The sequence below is a fragment of the Nicotiana tabacum genome, chromosome 22 (genome assembly GCF_000715075.1).
Source record: "Nicotiana tabacum cultivar K326 chromosome 22, ASM71507v2, whole genome shotgun sequence".
In the NCBI taxonomy this organism is placed as follows: Eukaryota; Viridiplantae; Streptophyta; class Magnoliopsida; order Solanales; family Solanaceae; genus Nicotiana; species Nicotiana tabacum.
The window spans coordinates 6369640-6390362 of record NC_134101.1 but is presented as its reverse complement, the minus strand read 5'-3'; the positions used below and the strand labels follow the sequence as shown (position 1 = coordinate 6390362).

At 39.2% G+C, this 20723-nt stretch overlaps 1 protein-coding gene across 4 annotated transcripts; it reads left to right on the top strand.

The window, feature by feature from the left end:
- The first annotated feature begins 720 nt into the window (after positions 1-720).
- On the top strand, positions 721-19783 carry LOC107794702 (senescence-associated protein 13). 4 transcript variants are annotated; one of them, XR_012705490.1, is made up of 6 exons: positions 721-789; positions 914-1018; positions 17209-17306; positions 18053-18260; positions 18659-18765; positions 19588-19783. XR_012705490.1 is itself a non-coding variant. In XM_016617221.2 (5 exons), exons 3-5 carry the CDS (start codon positions 17224-17226, stop codon positions 18665-18667), a joined length of 300 nt encoding a protein of 99 aa, XP_016472707.1. In that variant the 5' UTR covers positions 721-789; positions 914-1018; positions 17209-17223; the 3' UTR covers positions 18668-19101. The 4 variants fall into 4 exon arrangements, 3 of the variants coding, with proteins under 3 accessions (XP_016472707.1, XP_016472709.1, XP_016472711.1); XM_016617221.2 differs by lacking the exon at positions 19588-19783 and having other exon boundaries at positions 18659-19101; XM_016617223.2 differs by lacking the exon at positions 19588-19783 and having other exon boundaries at positions 727-826; positions 18659-19101.
- Positions 19784-20723: the final 940 nt, after the last annotated feature.

The window sequence follows — 20723 nt, the reverse complement described above, 5'->3', positions numbered from 1 at the left end:
ACTGGTCGGGTCGTTATATATATATATATATATATATATATATATATATATATATATATATATATATATATATATATATATATATATATATATATATATATATATATATATTATTAAAGACTTGATTGTGAAATTCAATTAGGAATTGAATTCCTAAAGAGTTCGGCAAATTCAACTCATTGTGGTGGGATTTGAATTTTATAAAAGGAAAATATTTCTAAAGCTAGAATCCAAAGTTTGAATTGGATTAGGTATGTGAAAGCTCATAAAGGAGAATTCAAATTGGAATCGGAATCCGTAAAGTGTTCGGCAAATTCAACTCATTGGGATGGAATTTGGATTTTATAATAGGAAAATATTTCTAAAGCTAGAATCCAAATTTGAATTGGATTAGGTATGTGAAAGTTCATAAAGGAGAATTCCAATTGGATTTGGATTCCATAAAGAGTTAAGCAAATTTAACTCATTAGGATGAGATTTGTATTTTATAATAGAAAAATATTTCTAAAGCTAGAATCCAAGTTTGAATTGGATTAGGAAAAGATCCTTTCAGTTGGCTAGAATCCGTTGCTTGAACGAAATTAGTGAAAGTTCATAAAGGAGAATTCCAATTGGAATTGGATTCCATAAAGATTCGGCTATGAAATTTCCTGATTTGTACTTTCCAATAGAAATTATATATATATATATGAGTCCTAATTTAGAATAAGAGATATAGATCTTATACATATTGTAAAGTTACGCAGAAGTCAAGAGAGTTATTCTTGAGACGGAAATTACTTTGAGAAAGTAATAGTACAATACAAAGCCAAGATAGAAAATACTAGTATAAGAAAATTATTTCTTGTTTTTCTACCTTTGAGTTGAGATGACAAACATTTCAACACAATATTTTTATTCAATTTGTTCGCAGGGTTTCATTGACCAAAGAGTTGATAGAAAGGATCAGTCTCGGTGTGGATACGCATAGAGTCTTCGCACTATCGAAGAAATTCTAAAACGAGACTCTCTTCACCAGGTACGTGTTAGATCCGATCTTTGACATATAAATAAATTATAAATATGAAAAGTTCTTCCGAGGATTATTATTGTCTTCCGCTGCGTGTTATGAATACTTCCCTCAATTCAACAGTGGTATCAAATCCATGGTTTCTCGTGTCTAAAATTTATTTACGAAATATTTTAAGATTTTATTTGAAGAGATTAAATCATTATCCTTGTGTCTTGTGTAATAGTCAAATTGTTTGAATGCATATGGATGATATTATTTTATTATGAATAAAATATGTATTCAGATAAGTTAAACTACTGAGATAGTTCGTAACTTGAATTTGAAATTTCGTATAAGATACGACGGCAATCTATAATAGGTTATTAGATTATACAGTTATTTTAATTGTTATTAGTTTATGAGATATTAATTAATAATAATGTTCTGGCATGAATTATTTTATGTGATATATAAGATAAACATGTTAGAAGTATGTTGAATTTTGTTTTTATGTCACATGCTTGTTAGTTATATAATTTTGAATTATTATTACATGTGATTTAAATTAATTTAGGACAAAGCATGTAGACAACTTGAACAAAACTCACCACCATTTATCTTTCTCAGAACCACTCACCGGAGGTTTGACCTCCTCCACAATATGATGCACAATATCCTCTGGTAAATAGTCCTTTAATTTGTTCAAGTTCCACTCGTTTTCCTCGGCAAATTCATGAACATATTGTACATCTTCGCTGCCCCAAAAATCTGATGGTGTGACATCATATAGAGGCCCCAAACTTGTCCAATTATCATGCCAAAAATTAGAAGATCCTTCCTTTACTTGCCACCAAATTTGGTGGTCTATAAGCTCTCTACATTGTAACATTTTACGCCACACATGCGACCCATATTTCTATTGCACCATCGTCGGGCCATGTTTCTCGCAGTATTTAACCATCATAAATTCTTTCCAGAGTGAGTTTTTTGTGTCCTTTACTCTAAAGTTCCACAATTATCATGCCAAAAATTAGAAGATCCTTCCTTTACTTGCCACCAAATTTGGTGGTCTATAAGCTCTCTACATTGTAACATTTTACGCCACACATGCGACCCATATTTCTATTGCACCATCGTCGGGCCATGTTTCTCGCAGTATTTAACCATCATAAATTCTTTCCAGAGTGAGTTTTTTGTGTCCTTTACTCTAAAGTTCCACCACAATTTACAAAATAAGGCCTTGGACACATCAAACATAGACCGATATCCCACACCTCCTTCCTTTTTGTGTAAACATAAGTTTATCTAGGCTGCCAAATATCTACTTTTTCTGTCTATGAAATTGTAGAGAAATAACACGGAAAAATAACAGTAATACTACAATAATATTATTTATAAGCAGATATACGAATTGACTTAAGTCGTACTGGACACTGTCCTAAGAAACTATTTCAGCAGTGTGAAATATTTTCTCAGGATTAAACAAGCTTACCTCTGCTTAAGAGGATACAAGAATCAGCAAAATATTAAATTATAAACCCAGCTATTTAAAAGATGGGAACAAAAAAAATAGACTACTAAATTTTGAGAAGGAAAGACAACAAAGGAAAGCTAGTGTAGAACGAAAAAGCAAAAGAAAGTTGTTGTTGGTTGATGCCTATTTATAGGCTTTAAGAGAGGTTTGAAACATGAACACGTGTCTTGAATTTTCTATACAATTGCCATACTCATTTCTCCATTGCCACTTTGTATACGGTTGAAACTGATTTCGGCCTTCGTACGACTGATCGAGATGGGATCATAATGGACTGAAGAAAGTCTTCATAATATCGAGATGGGATACGAAGATGGCACAAACGAGCTTCAAATTTCAGGTACAAGTCAATTACCGAGTTTGAAGTCATTATCGAGCTCGGGTCCGAATCGAACTAAGATGAGATATGATGGAATCAAGCTTAAGGGCCAGAGGCCAACCGATACCAAGCCCAAATCATTACCGGACCCCGAGTCGGCATCGACCTCAAACCCGCATTGAGCTCTAAAACTGGAAACCGACCAATACCGACTAATGCTGAGTCTGATCAAGATCGAGCTCATAGACAAGAGCCGTTGCAGCCGCACTAAGGGAGAGAATCTCGGCGGGAATTAGGAAAAAGTTGATTTATCGTGGGTTCTCCACTATGTATTTTTAATTATATCTAAAGTAGGATCCCCCACTATAAAAGGGATGACTATATTTCTGTAAAAGGATCAAATTTTGCATACATTGTAACTCAGATATCATACACTCCCATACTAAAGAATTGTCCTTTTTTAGCTTCATAGATTGATCGATTTTGTTTAATCCATAAATCATCCTCTTTTCAACTTTGCTTATTTTTCATTCTTTACAGTCAATATTCGATATTTCTATTTACTCTTATGACTTGTGTCAAGTTATACCACATACTCTTAGAACTACGTACAAATTCAACTATATCCATTTTCGGTTAAATAGTTTGGCGCCCACCATGGGGCTAAGGATAACAGTTGTTATTTGATACGAATCCGCAAAACATGCCATTTTACGCTTGTTTCCGGAAGTGTCTTTGATTTCGGATTAGCAACGACGAGCTATCAATTAAATGGCCTTACCTATCGACAACGAAGCTGGTCTTCAAGGTGAGAACAATAACTTGACGCCCAGGACAGAAAGGCCGCTTGTCGACGTTGTTGAAGCTCGAGTCGAAGTTCCATTAGACATTAATTCGCATGTGGTCATTGAGGCAAACCTACATTTTGAACCTGAAAATAGCATTCATGGTGGCACTCGATCTGCAACTCGAGATACCCATAACGTCGAGGAAAACGGCGTCAGCTTGCGTATGATTTTTGAAATGTTTCAAGCTCAATAGGCAGCAATAGCTCTGTTGCAGAGTCAAACCCAAATACCGAGCAGGCCGGAGCCCAGTCCACCCCGAGAAATTGCCCACAGAACGGAACCAGCTATAGTAAGGTCAAATGAGCAAGAGTCGGGGACTAGTCCCGAAATTGCTAAGATGTTCGAAGAACTGACCAATCGAATAGAATCAGGAGAAAGGAGGATCGAGGAAACCGACAAAAAGGTTGAAATATATAAATCCAGGGTTGATCAGATCCCGGGGGCACCACCGATATTGAAGGGCTTAGATTCCAAAAAATTTGTACAAAAGCCTTTCCCCCCAAGCGCAGCTCCTAAACCGATCCCAAAGAAATTTCGCATGCCCGAGATTCCTAAATATAACGGAACTACCGACCCCAACAAACATGTCACCTCTTACACATGTGCCATTAAAGGGAATGACCTAGAGGATGATGAAATCGAATCCGTATTATTAAAGAAATTCGATGAAACCCTGTCAAAGGGAACAATGATATGGTATCATAATTTACCATCTAATTCTATCAATTATTTTGCTATGCTTGCAGATTCCTTCGTAAAAGCACACACCGGGGCCATAAAGGTCGAGACAAGAAAGTCGGACCTATTCAAGGTAAGACAAAAGGATAACGAGATGCTAAGGGACTTCGTATCTCGTTTTCAAATGGAACGAATGGATCTGCTACCAGTCACAGACGATTGGGCTATTCAGTCTTTCACTCAAGGTTTGAACGAACAAAGTTTGACGGCTTCACACTGGTTGAAGCATAACCTGATCGAGTACCTAGCTATACTTGGGCCAACGTGCATAATCGGTACCATTCAAAAATTAGAGTCGAAGACGATCCGTTGGGTTCTGAACCTACTGCTAGAAGGGACATCAATCGAGAATAAGGTCCGATCAGGGACCAATACCGACCATATAGTGGAAACCACAGGATCAATGAATCGAGACATAACCCTGCACAAGGCAATAAAAGAAGTGATCGAGGTCAAGGATGTCGGGGGCTGATGAATAGAAATGGGTTCGACGGGCATACCGGATCTAAGGAAGCACCACGGTTATCGGAGTATAACTTCAGCATCGATGCATCGGCCATTGTGTCGGCTGTCGGACGCATCAAAGATACTAAATGGCATCGACCCATGCAGACCGATCCTGCCCAGAGGAACCCCAATCAAATGTGCGAATATCATGGCACCCATGGTCACATAACGGAAGATTGCAGGCAACTAAGAGAGGAGGTAGCTCGGTTATTCAATAAAGCGCACCTTCGAGAATGTTTAAGCAACAGGGCCAAAAACCATTTCAAAAATAGGGATTTCGGTAAACAAAACGAACAGGAAGAACCACAGCACATCATCCACGTGATCATCGGTGGCATCGATGCCCCTCTGGGTCCGGTGCTTAAATGCACTAAGACATCGGTAATGAGAGAAAAGCGACCTCGAACTCAGGATTACGCACCCGTAGGAACCTTGTCTTTTAATGATGAAGATGCAGAAGGAGTCATACAACGATGTACTGGTAATATCCGTACTTATGAATAAAACTAAAGTTAAGCGTGTGTTTATTGATCTAGGTAGCTCAGCCAGTATTATTAGATCGAAGATTGTAGAACAGCTCGGTCTACAGGACCATGTCGTACCCGCGACCCTGGTTCTAAATAGATTCAATATGGCATGTGAAACCACCAAAGGCGAGATAATTCTTCCAATAAACATGGCTGGGACCATCCAGGAAACGAAGTTCCACGTAATCGAAGGCGACATCAGGTACAACGCCATTTTTGGAAGGCCATGGATCCACAATATGAGAGTTGTACCTTCGACCCTCCACCAGGTTCTTAAATTCCCAACATCGGAGGGAGTCAAAACAATGTACAAAGAACAACCGGCCACGAGAGAAATGTTTGCCTTCGAAGAAGCAATTCTGATATCCTCACCTTCGTCAACAAAGGGGTTGGACTCAAAAGGGGAACGAGATGCCAAATAGCAATCACAGACGTCAGCTTCAACCCAACTAGAAAATCAGAAGATTGACGAAGATGATGATCAAAGGATCCTCGATCCTTCGTGGTCCCCGATGATTCCAGCGCTACCCAATCAACGATTGAAGAACTGGAGCAAGTCATACTAATCGAGCATTTGCCCGAATGAAAGGTATACCTGGGAACGGGACTAACCCCCGAACTCAGGAAAAGGCTTATTCAATTTCTCGTCGATAACATAGATTGTTTTGCTTGGTCCCATTTAGATATAACAGGGATCCCACCAGATATAACGACGCATCGGCTAAGCCTGGACCCTAGGTTCAATCCGGTGAAGCAAAAGAGAAGACCTCAGTCCGAGGTAAAGCGCGCATTTATAAAGGACGAGGTAACTAAACTTCTTAAAATAGGGTCCATTCGGGAGGTGAAATACCCCGAATGGTTAGCCAATGTAGTTGTAGTCCCTAAAAAGGGGAACAAACTTAGAATGTGCGTAGATTATAAGGATTTAAACAAGGCGCTCCCCAAAGATTCTTTTTCGCTGCCCAACATCGATCACATGATCGATACCACGGCCGGCCACGAGGTCCTTACTTTTTTCGATGCCTATTCCGGGTATAATCAAATCCAAATGAACCCGGAAGAGAGGGAAAAAACTTCATTTGTCACCAAGTATGGAACATATTGTTATAATGTTATGCCCTTCGGGCTAAAAAATGCAGGAGCTACTTACCAACGCCTAGTAAATAAAATGTTTGAGGAACAAATAGGTAAATCAATGGAAGTTTATATTGATGACATGCTAGTTAAGTCCCTGCGTGCAGAGGACCATTTGGCTCATTTGTAGGAAACGTTCGAGATTTTAAGGAAATACAACATGAAACTCAACCCCGAGAAATGTGCTTTCGGGATCGGTTCGGGCAAGTTCCTTGGCTTCATGGTATCGAATCGGGGGATTGAGATAAACCCCGATAAAATCAAGTCCATTAAAGACATCGCCGTCATAGACAGTGTAAAAGCCGTGTAGAGGCTAACGGGACGGATTGCTGCCTTAGATCGATTCATTTCATGGTCATCAGTTTTAAATCACTGATTTTTCTCTCTACTCAAAAAGAAGAACGATTTTGCCTGGACCCCGGAATGCCAATAGGAATTAGAGGAATTGAAGCGATATCTATCGAGCCCACCACTACTCCAAAAGCAGACGAGAAACTTTGCTTGTACTTGGCAGTATCAAAAATCACAGTAAGTGATGTCCTAGTTCGAGAAGAGCAAGGTACGCAATTTCCCGTTTATTATGTAAGTCGAACCTTAGGGGAAGCAGAAACTAGATATCCACACTTAGAGAAATTGGCACTTGCACTGATAAGCACTTCTTGAAAGTTAAGACCATAATTTCAATATCACCCCATATGCGTACTAACCACTTACCCACTTCGTAATATTTTGCACAAGCCCGAACTATCAGGCGAATTGGCCAAATGGGCCGTTCAACTCAGTGGGTACGATATCGAATATCAACCCTGGACGACTATCAAGTCTCAAATTTTAGCGAACTTCGTGGCCGATTTCACGCCAACCCTCGTACCCGAAGTCGAAAAGGAACTTATGTTGAAATCGGGTACATCATCGAGGGTATGGACCCTTTTCACAGACGGGGCTTCAAACGTGAAGGGGTCCGGGCTAGGTATCATTTTAAAGCCGCCTACATGTAGCACTATTAGGCAATCTATCAAAGCTACAAGGTTGACTAACAACGAGGCCGAGTATGGGGCCATGATTGCAGGTCTCGAGCTAGCTAAAAGCTTGGGAGCAGAAGTCATTGAAGCCAAGTGTGACTCTTTAGTGGTAGTAAATCAAATAAACAAAATATTCGAAGTTAGAGAGGATAGAATGCAAAGGTATTTGGACAAACTACAGGTAACTTTGCACCGTTTCAAAGAATGGACTTTACAGCATGTACCTCGAGAACAAAACAGTGAGGCCGATGCACTTGCAAATTTGGGATCATCGGTCGAGGAAGATGTGATCAGCTCAGGGATTGTCGTCCAACTCTCGAGATCCGCGATCGAGGAAGGTCATGCCGAGATAAATTCTACAAGCTCAACTTGGGATTGGAGGAATAAGTATATTGAATACTTGGAGAACGGAAAACTCCCATCGGACCCTAAATATTTGAGGGCCTTACGAACCAAAGTTGCTCGATTCACATTGACTACAAATGGAACATTATACCGAAGGACATTCGATTGACCATTGGCGGCATGCTTAGGACCGGGAGACACCGACTATATCCTACGTGAGATTCATGAGGGTACTTGTGGAAATCATTCCGGTGCCGATTCATTAGTTCGAAAAATAATCAGAGCAGGATATTATTGGATCGATATGGACAAAGATGCAAAGGAGTTTGTTCGAAAATGTGACAAATGTCAAAGGTTTGCACCGATGATCCATCAGCCCGGAGAGCAACTTAACTCAGTCATATCCTCATGGCCATTCATGAAATGGGGAATGGATATCGTCGTCCCTCTGCCATCGGCCCTAGGTAAAGCTAAGTTCATTTTATTTATGACTGACTATTTTTCTAAATGGGTTGAAGCACAGGCGTTCCAAAAAGTAAGAGAGAAAGAGGTTATAGACTTCATATGGGATCATATCGATGTCGATTTGGGATACCCGCCGAAATAGTGTGTGACAATAGGAAACAATTTATCTACAGCAAAGTGACAAAATTCCTCGAAGACTACAAAATAAAAAGGATATTATCAACACCGCATCACCCTAGTGGGAACAGACAGGCCGAATCGACGAACAAGACTATCATTCAAATCCTAAAGAAAAGGATGAACGACGCTAAGGGAAAATGGAGAGAAATTCTACCCGAATTTCTTTGGGCATATTGAACAACATCAAAATCCAGTTCGGGGGCAACCCCATTCTCCTTAGTATATGGCTCCGAAGCCTTGATTCCAATCGAAGTCGGGGAACCCAGTGCCAGGTTTTGATATACAATAGAAGATTCAAATCACGAGGCTATGAATACTAGCCTCGAATTATTGGATGAAAAACAAGAAGCTGCTCTCGTCCAATTAGCCGCCCAAAAGCAGCGGATCGAAAGATACTATAATCGAAGAACCAATCTTCGTCATTTTAAAAACGGGGACTTAGTACTAAGGAAAGTCACCCTCAGCACCCGAAATCCAAATGAAGGATAACCGGGTCCAAACTGGGAAGGACCGCATCAGGTACTTGAAAACGTCGGTAAAGGATCCTACAAGCTCGGTATTATGAATAGCAAACAACTACCAAGCAATTGAAATGTATCGCACATAAAACGATACTACTGCTAAGGTACGACCCTCCCATGTTTGTTTATATTTCGAAACTAACCCTTGCAGGAGTTCGATCAGGAACAAGGATGGATCATTCGAACATGAAGCCTTAGGTCTGAAAGCACACGTTGCACTCTTTTTCCCTTAGACCGGTTTTATCCCAAATGGAGTTTTTGGCAAGTTTTTTAATGAGGCAACCATTGGTCGTGCTAACTTAGAACAATTCAACAGTATCCGAGGCCTCTTTACAATCGACCTCGAATACTAGGGGGGCATTACCCTCAAATACATCATGTTCGATGCAAGAAAGTTACTTCATAACAACAGGGTTCCGATAGGAAAATTTGTAAGAGCCAAATGGTCAAAACGAAACATGCTCGTGTAGATTGCTCGATCCCTGGTACAAAATATAAACACTTGTATAATGACATGAAAAGAAATTTCTTTGCCCATATCTAATTGCCTCACAACCCATCCTCTATTTTATGATCTATTACGCAAACAGGCTCAAGGGCCGACCATTACCCCATAAATCGGGGACTACCAACCGAAAAATCAACGAGTTCGAACAACACTCACTCGACTATAAAGCCCAAGGGCTACACCGACTCGAGTTCGGGCAATCATTCCCACTCAAGGATCATCTATGAAGCTTAAGGGCTACCCTATTTTGAGTTTGAGAAAACACTCACTCGACCATTAAGCCTGCGGGATACATTACTTCGAGTTCGAATCACTCACTCGACTAAATAAAGCCTACGGGCTACCTTACTTCGAGTTCAAGCAATCACTCACTCGACTATTAAGACTACGGGCTATCCTACTTCGAGTTCGATCAATCACTCACTTGATTGTTAAGCCTACAAGCTACCTCTCTTCGAGTTCGAGCAATCACTCACTCAGCTATCAAGCCTACGGGCTATATTTCTTCGAGTTCGAGCAAAGCACTCACTCGACCTCTAAGACTACGGGCTATAATACTTCTAGTTCGAGCAATCACTTACTCGATCTCTAAGCCTACGGGCTACATTACTTCGAGTTCGAATCACTCACTCGACTAAATTAGCCTACGGGCTACATCACTTCGAGTTTGAGCAGGCACTCACTCGACCATTAAGCCTACGGACTACATTACATCGAGTTTGAATCACTCATTCAACTACTTAGCCTACGGGCTACATCACTACGAGTTTGAGCAGGCACTCACTCGACCATAAAGCCTACGGGCTACCTTACTTCGAGTTAAAGCAAAGCACTCACTCGACTATAAAGCCTACGGGCTACCTTTCTTCGAGTTTGAGCAAAGCACTCACTAGACTATAGAGCCTACGGTCTACCTTACTTCGAGTTCGAGCAAAGCACTCACTCGACTATAAAGCCTACGGGCTACCTTTTTTCTAGTTCGAGCAAAGCACTCACTCGATTATAAAGTCTACGAGCTACCTTACTTTGAAGCAAAGCACTCACTCGACTATAAATCCTACGGGCTACCTTACTTCGAATTCGAGCAATCACTCACTCGACTATTAAGCCTACGGGTTACCTACTTCGAGTTCGAGCAATCACTCACTCGATTGTTAAGCCTGCGGGCTACCTCTCTTCAATTTCGAGCAATCCCTTACTCGACTATCAAGCCTATAGGCTATATTTCTTCGAGTTCGAACAAAGCACTCACTCGACCTCTAGGCCTACGGGCTATATTACTTCGAGTTCGAGCAATCACTTACTCGATCTCTAAGCCTACGGGCTATATTACTTCGAGTTCGATCAATCACGCACTCGACTACTAAGCCTACGAGCTACCTTATTTCGAGTTTGAGCAAGCACTCACTCGGTTATAAAGGCTACAAGGTTCAAATTCGATCAAATTGCCTAAAGCCTTATGAAAACCTTCACAAGGCATGAATTATGAAAAACTTTGCATAAGGCATGAATAAAACAAAATCTTCACAAGGCAGAGAATAAAATAGAGGCAAGTCGAGAAAAGAAAAGATCTTTATATATATATATATATACAAGAATGTTTACAACGTCCGAACAGGACCCTACACACAAAAGACCAAAATGGAAACTAAGGGCTAAGTTTCATGGTTATCTTCGGGGGCATTTTCTTCTCCATCGGGCCCCTCCCCACTCTCGGACCCACTCTTGCTCCCATCATCATCATCATCATCATCATCATCAGAAGCCAAGGCTTTAGCATCGGCTTTGAGCTCTTTAGCCCTTTTTATCTCTTCGGTGAGATCGAAACCTCGAGCATGGATCTCCTCGAGGGTCTCCCTCCGAGATCGATATTTAGCAAGTTCAGCAACCCAATGTGCTCGAGTGTTAGTAGTCTCGGCTGAGTCTCTTGCATGTACCTGAGAAGCTTCAGCATCGGCCCGATAGACGGCCACGAATGCATCCGCATTAGCCTTTGCTTTTTCGGCGTCGGATTTTTCCTTCGCAAGTTCGGAGGCCAATCGAGCCTCAAGATCCTCTATTTTTCTTGATTGAACCAAGATTTTCTCCTTCATGCCTTGAAGTTGATTTTTGGCCGATGATAATTGGGCTCGAGTAGTTTCTTTTTCTGCGGCAAGATGGTCCATACCATCTTTCCATCCCAAGGACTCTGCCCTTATCATATCGACCTCCTCACGAAGCTTCCCAATCACCTAAAGCTTCTGCTGCAGCTGTGAGATCGAAATATTAGCCACCGTTCCATCATCGAGCCCATGAGATTTTAAGATTATTATTACCTGCTCGGTCAGGTCGGTCTGGTCTTGATGAGCCTTGTCCAACTCGGCTCGGAGGTCTTTGATTTCTTCTTCCCTTTGCCCGAAGAGGTGTCTATGGGCGTTCCTCTCCTCTGTGACCCGTCAGAGGTTGGCCTCGTACCGACGCAGCTCAGCTCGAGATCGAGAACATACTTCTCAATGAACTGTTGTGGCATACGTAAGAAAGAAGAAAAGAAGTTAGAGAAGAATAGCAAACATAAACGTAATATCAACGAAGTGAGTTAAAGCTTACCCGATTCAGAGCTTGCTGCACTTCACAGAAAAATCCCGACACATCACTAGGGCCAGCAACATCCTTGACTCAAGTAAACAAATCACAAAAGGGGTCCTCCACTTCATAAAACAAGTTTATCTCGAGGGCCCCCAAATCATGGGCTTCCCGAATCTCCCCTTCGAAAAAGGCAGGGAGAGTGGGCGAGTCTCCGATTACTATTGCCCCAAGCGACTTGCTTGGGGCGTTATCCTCAGTTTGGAGAGCTTCAGGACCGACCCCTTCTGATATACCCACCATTTGTTGACTTCGGTGGGAAGAATCCTCGATCTCTAACGATTCGGGGACACTGCCCAAACCTTCCTCCGATATCTCCTCAGTCCGAGGTGGAGCTTTATAAATCACCATCGATTCAGCTGCCTTTGGGGCATCGATGGTTTTCTTCACTCGGGCTACCAACACGGACCCGTCATTTTCTTCTTCTTCTATGTCTTCATCCCTTAGATGCAGAACTGATTCTATGGTCAAAGGGATGGTATTCTTCCTCGGCTTACGAGCCATCCTTGTCTTCGGTTTTGGATCTTCGGAAGAAGAGGCCCTTTTTGGCTTATTATCCTTCACCGATTTTGGAACAGAGGCCGAAGCCTCTTCCTCGACGGACGGGGGGCTCAAAATCGCATATTTGCCCAGGCCTACATACAAGAAAATTGATTTAAGTATATGGAGAGCATCTCATTCAAATTACCAAAGATACGAGAAAGAGGCTTACCATGATTTTTGGCCTCCCATCGGCCCTTTGATCAATCACGCCATGAGCACTCGACATATGTAGAGGTCAAAGCTATACCCCGTACCCAGTTCTTGAGGTTAGGAACTCCACCGGGCATCCAAGAAACTGCTGCATCATAAAAGGGGGATATCAGTGAGGAAGAAATGAAGGGGCAAAACAGTAGGAGATAACAGCATGATTACACTTACGCTTCATGTTCCACTCCTCGAAAAATGGCATATTTTCAGACGGAATCAAGTCCGAAGTCTTCACTCGAACGAACCTGCCTATCCAGCCTCGATCCTTGTCCTCGTCTATGCTCGAGAACAGAACCTTGGTAGCCCGGCACTAAAGTTTTATTAACCCACCTCGAAAGAGGTGAGGGTAGTACAATCGAATGAGATGGTCGGGGTGAAAGGCATTCCCTCGATTTTGTTCACGAAGAAACGAATTAAAATAACGATCCGCCAAGAAAAAGGATGGATCTGGCCTAGGGTTATTTGGTATTGACGGCTAAAATCAATAATAACAGGGTCGAGAGGACCTAACGTGAAAGGGTAAGTATACATGCTTAAAAACCCTTTCACGTGGATGGTGATATCTTCTTCAGGAGTCGGGATTACTACTTCTTTGTTCTCCCAAATTACAATCTTTTCTTATCTGTTCGAGGTACCCCTCGGTTATCGAACACATATACCTCGATACTGGCTCACATTGGCCGGGAACCGACGAGCCTTTGTCGAACTTAAAATTAGAGGTAAGAACACACGCCCCAGGAACGCACTCCTCAGGCCATGGCTCCACCGGTGTTTCGTCGGCAGCAGACTGTGAAGAAGAAACTTTTTCTTTTTGAGGAATAGTTTTTTATGTTTTCGCCATTTTGGATTTAAAGATCAAAAATAGAAGGAGGTAACAAAGATTTGGTGTTTTTGAAGAAAGATTTTGCGGTAAAAAATCACAGATTTACAGATGAACTCAGAAGAAGAACTTGAAAAATTTGGAGATTGAAGATGTAAAAGTGATAAATGGTAAAAGGAGGGGCTATTTATAGATTGAGCAATGGCAGTTCAATTTCAGCGGTGGCCGACCACCGTCTGACACACATTAAATGTCTTGGTAAACTAAACCGACGGGACAGCTATCACGTACATCATGGTCGGGCTCGATGCAAATGTTAGTGCATATCCAATCGAGCCGTTGGGAAATCATATCGTTTCTCGCCACATCCTTCCCGAGAAATATGGGGACTATCTGTATACGGTCGAAACTGATTTCAGCCTTCATATGACTGATCGAGATGGGATCATAATGGACCGAAAAAAGTCTTCATAATATCGAGTTGGGATCCAAATATGGCACAAACGAGCTTTAAATTTCAGGTACAGGTCAAATATCGAGTTTGAAGTCATTATCGAACTCGGGTCCTAATCGAACTATGATGAGATGTGATGGAATCAAGATTAAGGGCCAGAGGCCAACCGATACCGAGCCCAAGTCATTACCGGACCCCGAGTCGGCATCAACCTCAAACCCGCATCGAGCTCTAAAACTGGAAACCGACCAATACCGACCAATGCTGAGTCCGATCAAGATCGAGCTCATAGAAAAGAGCCATTGCAGCCGCACTAAGGGAGAGAATCTCGATGGGAATTAGGAAAAAGTTGATTTATCTTAGGTTCCCCACTATGTATATTTAATTATATCTAAAGTAGGATCCCCTACTATAAAAGGGATGACTATATTTCTGTAAAAGGATCGAGTTTTGCATACATTGTAACTCAGATATCATACACTCCCATACTGAGGAATTGTCCTTTTTAGCTTTATAGATTGATCCATCTTGCTTAATTCATAAATCATCATCTTTTCAACTTTGCTTATTTTTCATTCTTTATCGTCAATATTTGATATTTCTATTTATTCTTACGATTTGTGTCAAGTTATACAACATACCCTTAGAACTACGTACAAATTCAACTCTATATGTTTTTCGGGTAAACACACTTGGAAGGATATTTGTCCAATTTTGAAAATATCACAACATGAAGTAGTCCAGAAAAACCTTGAAAACATACGATGTATCTGAGCAATCACATAATCGGGCGGATTTACTACAGACAACAAATGAATAGGGATGCTTTGCAACACATGTTTGATCAAGATTGTCCTTCCTCTTATTGAAAGTGATTTTCCTTTCACGGTTGCAGCTTATCACTCACCTTTGACTATTGAAAATAGGGTATCCAAAGTAAGTAAAAGGAAAAGCCTTTTGGCAAATACCTGTATGAATCTCCACCGTGATGACCATGTCCATAATAGCAGATTCATGCAAATAAATGATTGCATTTGTGCTACACGCGTTAAACATGATTTTGAATAGGTTCAGATGTTTGAATACCATAATGAAATATTCGTCCAACCAATATTTTTTGAATTTGAAAAAGATTCAGAAGAAATAGTTCGGATCTCTTATTTTTTATTTCTTGAACCGAGAGTTCTATGAATTGGAATCCTGATGTACATAGATATAAATGGTCCAACATGAGCAAGAATTTTCATGAACATTTGGAACAGTCTGTTTCTGAGTATAAGAGTTATTTTTAAATAGTGTCTGATCAAGTACATATTAGTTGTGGGGAATAAATCCTCCATAGAAAATAATATTTACGGTAGCAGCGAAATAATAACCTGGGGCGGCTCTAAAGGCTTGGCCAGTGAAGCCATTGCCTTAGGCCCCCAAAATTTGAAGGCCCCAAATTTACTTAATCTCTTATTATTATGACTACTATATACTATAGAATTTATATAAATAATTATTATAAGGAAAAGTGTTATAGTATATTTTTTTGTTATTTGATTGGGGTTATTTTATACCAACAAGTTTATAAATTATGATTATTTTCCCACTCATTAATTAGTATATTTGCTTCACTTTTCACTTTTAATTTTATCCTTTTCATATAGGAATTAAGATATATATCGACAACATAATGAATTTATTTTACAATCTTTTTTGAAACTGCATGAACACAAAAGCATTCGTATCTATTTTTTTTTAGTGTAACTAAACATATTATAATAGGTTATTTATAATTAATTTTAGATATTCACCAATAAATGTTACTAATTAATATATGAATTACAATTATCGTTTAAATTGATCGGAATGAGTAAATATTTTTTATACAGTAAATGCTCAAAACTTAAGTTATTACGTTATGTACGTTTATTTCTTTTTCTTGATTGTGATGATAGCAAAATCAAAAAATTTTACTTTGAGTTCTAGACCTCAACATCTGATAATCCACTACTTTATTCTTTGTGCTCTTCCCCCTCCCCCTCTCCTCCCCCCTGCTTTTCTTTTTTGAAATTCGCTATTGTTTATCTTAAATGATTAATTTGTTGTTTAGAAAGCAAATTTTGTTGCTAGTGTTAAAATTTAATAAATTAAATTTTATGGGTCTCTCAATATGATTTCGCCTTAGGCCATAAGATGTGTTGAGCCGTCCCTGATAATAACATAGTAGTGAAATACAATAATTAACAAGAATAAAAAGAACAACAAAGATACAAAAATTTAATGTGAAAAACCCTTTTGAATAAGGAAAAAAACTATCGAACCGAGAGGAGCAAAATAATCTACTATAATAAGGAATTTTACGCTCTATAATCCCAAATAAAATACTCTAGGGACCACTGATCACTCAACTGAATGAAGCTCAACCAATCAGAAGGCTTGTCTCGTTGCAACTTGTTAGTACAACTTGAAAAATTGATATCAAAACCAAGTCTGACCAAAACTTGGTTTGGTTATCTGACATCCTTTTTATTTTTTTCTGTTCTTTTAATCAGTATGGACCCCATCATTCATCAATACATAAAATTTCGTGAAGATGAGGAATTCGGCACACATTCATGTGCAAACTATAAGTGTCTTATCGACCTAACTAAAAAGAACTAGCTGCCAGATTAAAACACTCCTATTGACTATGGATTCTACAAGTTTTCTGGAAATTTCTATTAAATTTCAAAGCTTGTAAGTATTGTTTGCTTATCTTTAACAACCATACTAGGTAGGACGTGAAACTAATCCAAAAAAGGAAATAAAATAAAACAAATGGGAGCTATTAGGGAATTAAAGATGTTAGAGATAAAAATAGTAAATACTCTAATTCTTTATTGAAAACAATTATATATATACCGCAAAATCTTTCTTGAACAATATAATCGTGCAGCAAAGAAATTACTCAATGGCGAAGATTGGAGGATTTGCCAAGAGATGGTCTCTTACTGGTTTGACTGCTCTTGTCACTGGTGGCACTTCTGGAATTGGGTGAGTTATATTATAAATTTTCTTCTATTGTAGTGTTTGGTATTGATGGAATCTTTTTCAAGCAAATATTTTTTTTATAAAGTCATTTTTTGATGTTTAATTGCGAGATTTTTCAAAAATGACAAACGACTTACCTTACTTACGCAGAGATACTTTTAACTTCTTATTAGTTGTTCCAATTAACACTAATTAGACAATATCATTAACAAAGGAAATGCCTGAATGTCCCAATTGGGAGGTGTAAGAGATTAACAATTGTGAGTATGAGGAGAGGTAGAGCTAGACCGAAAAAGTATTGGGAAGAGTTGATTATACAGAACATAACATATCTTCAGCTTACCAATAATGGTAAGCAGTCAAGAATTAAGGTAGAAAGTTAGTAAGAAGTTGAGAGTCTTTCCTTTCGTACCAATAATGGTAGTATTATTCTGTATTTCCATATCTTGTTGTTTATAATTCGGTTTTACTATTATCTTATTGTTGCTACTACTTCTCTTTTAGGAATTTTACACTACTGCATGTCTTCCTCTATACTATTATGATTATACATGTTACCTTTGAGCCGATAATCTATTGAAAACAACATCTCTACCTGCTTAAAGGTAGGGATAAAGCTGTGTACTCACTACCTTCTCCTAACCCCACTTGTTGGATTTGTTATTATTGTTGTACATAGATGTACTTTTAAAAAAGAAATTACTCACCAATCAAACACCGGAAAATATGGCGATTGTGTTATTCTTTAGGCATGCAGTTGTAGAGGAGCTTGCGCAACTAAGTGCAACCGTTTACACATGTTCGAAGACAGAGTCAGAGCTAAATGAACCAATGCAAGACTGGGCAGACAAAGGCTTTCAAGTAAGAGGTTCCGTATGTGATGTAACTTGTAGAGACCAAAGAGTTGAACTCATGGAAAAGGTTTCCTCTGCATTCCATGGAAAACTCAACATTCTTGTGAGAACTATATCCTAAGTATTAATTATATTGTTGGTTAAAGTATTGTAACTATTTAATTTTTAACCAAGTTTATCTTCTTGCTGTATATTAATAATGTTGGAACAAACATTCACAAGGCCACCCTAGAATATACTGCCGAAGATTATGACCACATATTTGCTACAAATTATGAATCTTCATTCCATCTCTGTTAAATTGCTCATCCTCTTTTGAAAGCATCTGGAGCTAGAATTATTGTTTTCAATTCCTCTATTTCTTGTCTTGTGCATGTGTCCGGTACTTCTATTTACGGACCAACAAAAGGTGATATCCACTCATTTCTATCCTTTAAAACACTGAACAAATCAATGCCGTACTAAAGAATAACTTTATTTCTTCTTATTAACTGATTGCAGTGGCAATGAATCAGCTTACGCAACATTTGGCTTGTGAATGGGCTAAAGATGGTGTTCGGGTTAATGGTATTGTGCCCTGGTTCATAAATACGCCACTCGTGGAACATGTAATATTCTCTCATCTTGCTTCAACGCTCCTGCATTTTACTATGGATTTAACTTATATACATTGATCACTGTATAATTTTTTTATACATTTTCCATGTATTTTAGCCAATCGTGATAGGTTATTAACTTCCTTTTTACTTTGTTAAATTAAGAGAATATTTTGATAACCTTAAAATTAAAACTGGTCGAACCAGCTTTTAAGATTACTATAGACAGTTTCGTGTTTTTATAAGGCCATCATGAACTGATGGTGCAAAAACTTGTATTGTCTCCGTAAGAAGTTTTAAACTTATATCTGTTACCAGTGTAATGAAACTTTTACACCATCTCTCCAATTTAACACGTTATAGAAGGGGAGTCTTGGAGCGACGTTAAAGTTGTGTCTGTATGACCCATAGGTCGCAAGTTCGAGCAGTGAAATCAGCCATTGATGCTTGCATCAGGGTAGGCTGCCTACATCACACCCCCTTAGGGTGCGGACTTCCCCGAACCCTACGTGAACGCATGATGCTTTTGCATCGGGCTGCCTTTTATTTATAGAAGATTATTTGACTTATTTTGAAGGTTAATAATTCAAAAAGGTATTCGTGTAATTACTTTTCAAATGACCTAATAGTATTATTTTAAATAATAAAATGCATGATAACCTGATTTTGAATCAATGATGAATTTGATGGCTTTATTAAAAGTTGGTCAAGGATAAAACATTTTTAGACGGATTAATATCAAGAACTCCTCTTAAGAGACCAAGAGAAGTTGAAGAAGTTTCATCTCTGGTGGCTTATCTTTGTCTTCCTGCTGCTTCCAACATTACTGTACAGGTTATAGTTGTTGACGGAGCTTTCACGGTCAGTGGGTTTCAATTCCAACGGCCGGAATTTTAATTAGTTCTTGTCTGAAAAACTAATGGTGGTAGAGTTTCTACCTTAGTACCTTTGTAATAATGTTGTATTTGCTCATGTTTTGTGTTTAATTTCTCAAGTGTGTTAATTCCAGTTAAAAGCATTATAAATAAAAGTTGTGATCATGTCAATCTGTTAAATATTTCCTCTGCTTCATTTTGTGCGACAGTGTTTATTAGGCAAGAATCTTCTTCCAACCTCTGGGTGGTCCATCAAATCCTCTAGCTTAGGGTAGTTAAAATAAAGACAGGATTCTCTCCTCTTTTATTTTCCTTTTTTATGAGAGAGGTGTCGTCCTTCTAGTTCCTGATGAATTGAGTCCGCCATATATTTCATGCTAATCACGAAAAGCAAGCTCTATGTGTCTGATTGTGTCACAAACAGGCACCACGAGTTCTTTACTTTTTGAAGGGGTGGAGGGCTTTTGTGCATTATAGCACAGGCTGTGACTACCGTTTTACCTTGATTGATGTTGTCTATCAACCGCTTGTTCTATAAAAAATATCACGCCCCGAACCTCGGCCTAGACGTAACATGACACCCGATGCCTGACTACTGTGACCAAGCGAATCAACTGGCTGACTGGATCAACATGTAATATCATAACATATTGAAAGCGGAAGATAAATTAACACATGTTGATACACTGAAAGTATGAATGGTATAAATCTAAGTGCGAAAAAACTAATATAGGTCTGAAACATATATGTGGTCAATATTACTTAACATGAAAAGCAAGCGACTCTGTCTAACTGTTACTCTAGTCTATGAAGCCTCTAATGAAGTACTGAAAACACTGACTATCTGTAAATACATAAAGACTGTAAAGTAATGGTAATTCCCCGAAAGAACGGGGGCTCACCAAATAGCTAGTACGAGGGTCCTATCGCTCTGAATCGTCAACCAGTAAATTATTACCTGCATCATGAGATGCAGGCCCCGAGAAAAAGGGATGTCAGTACATTTGAATTGCACCGATATGTAAAACAACTGAAAGAAATAATTATAAATGCTGAAACTGAAACTGAGCTGATAACTGATAACTGAAATAATAA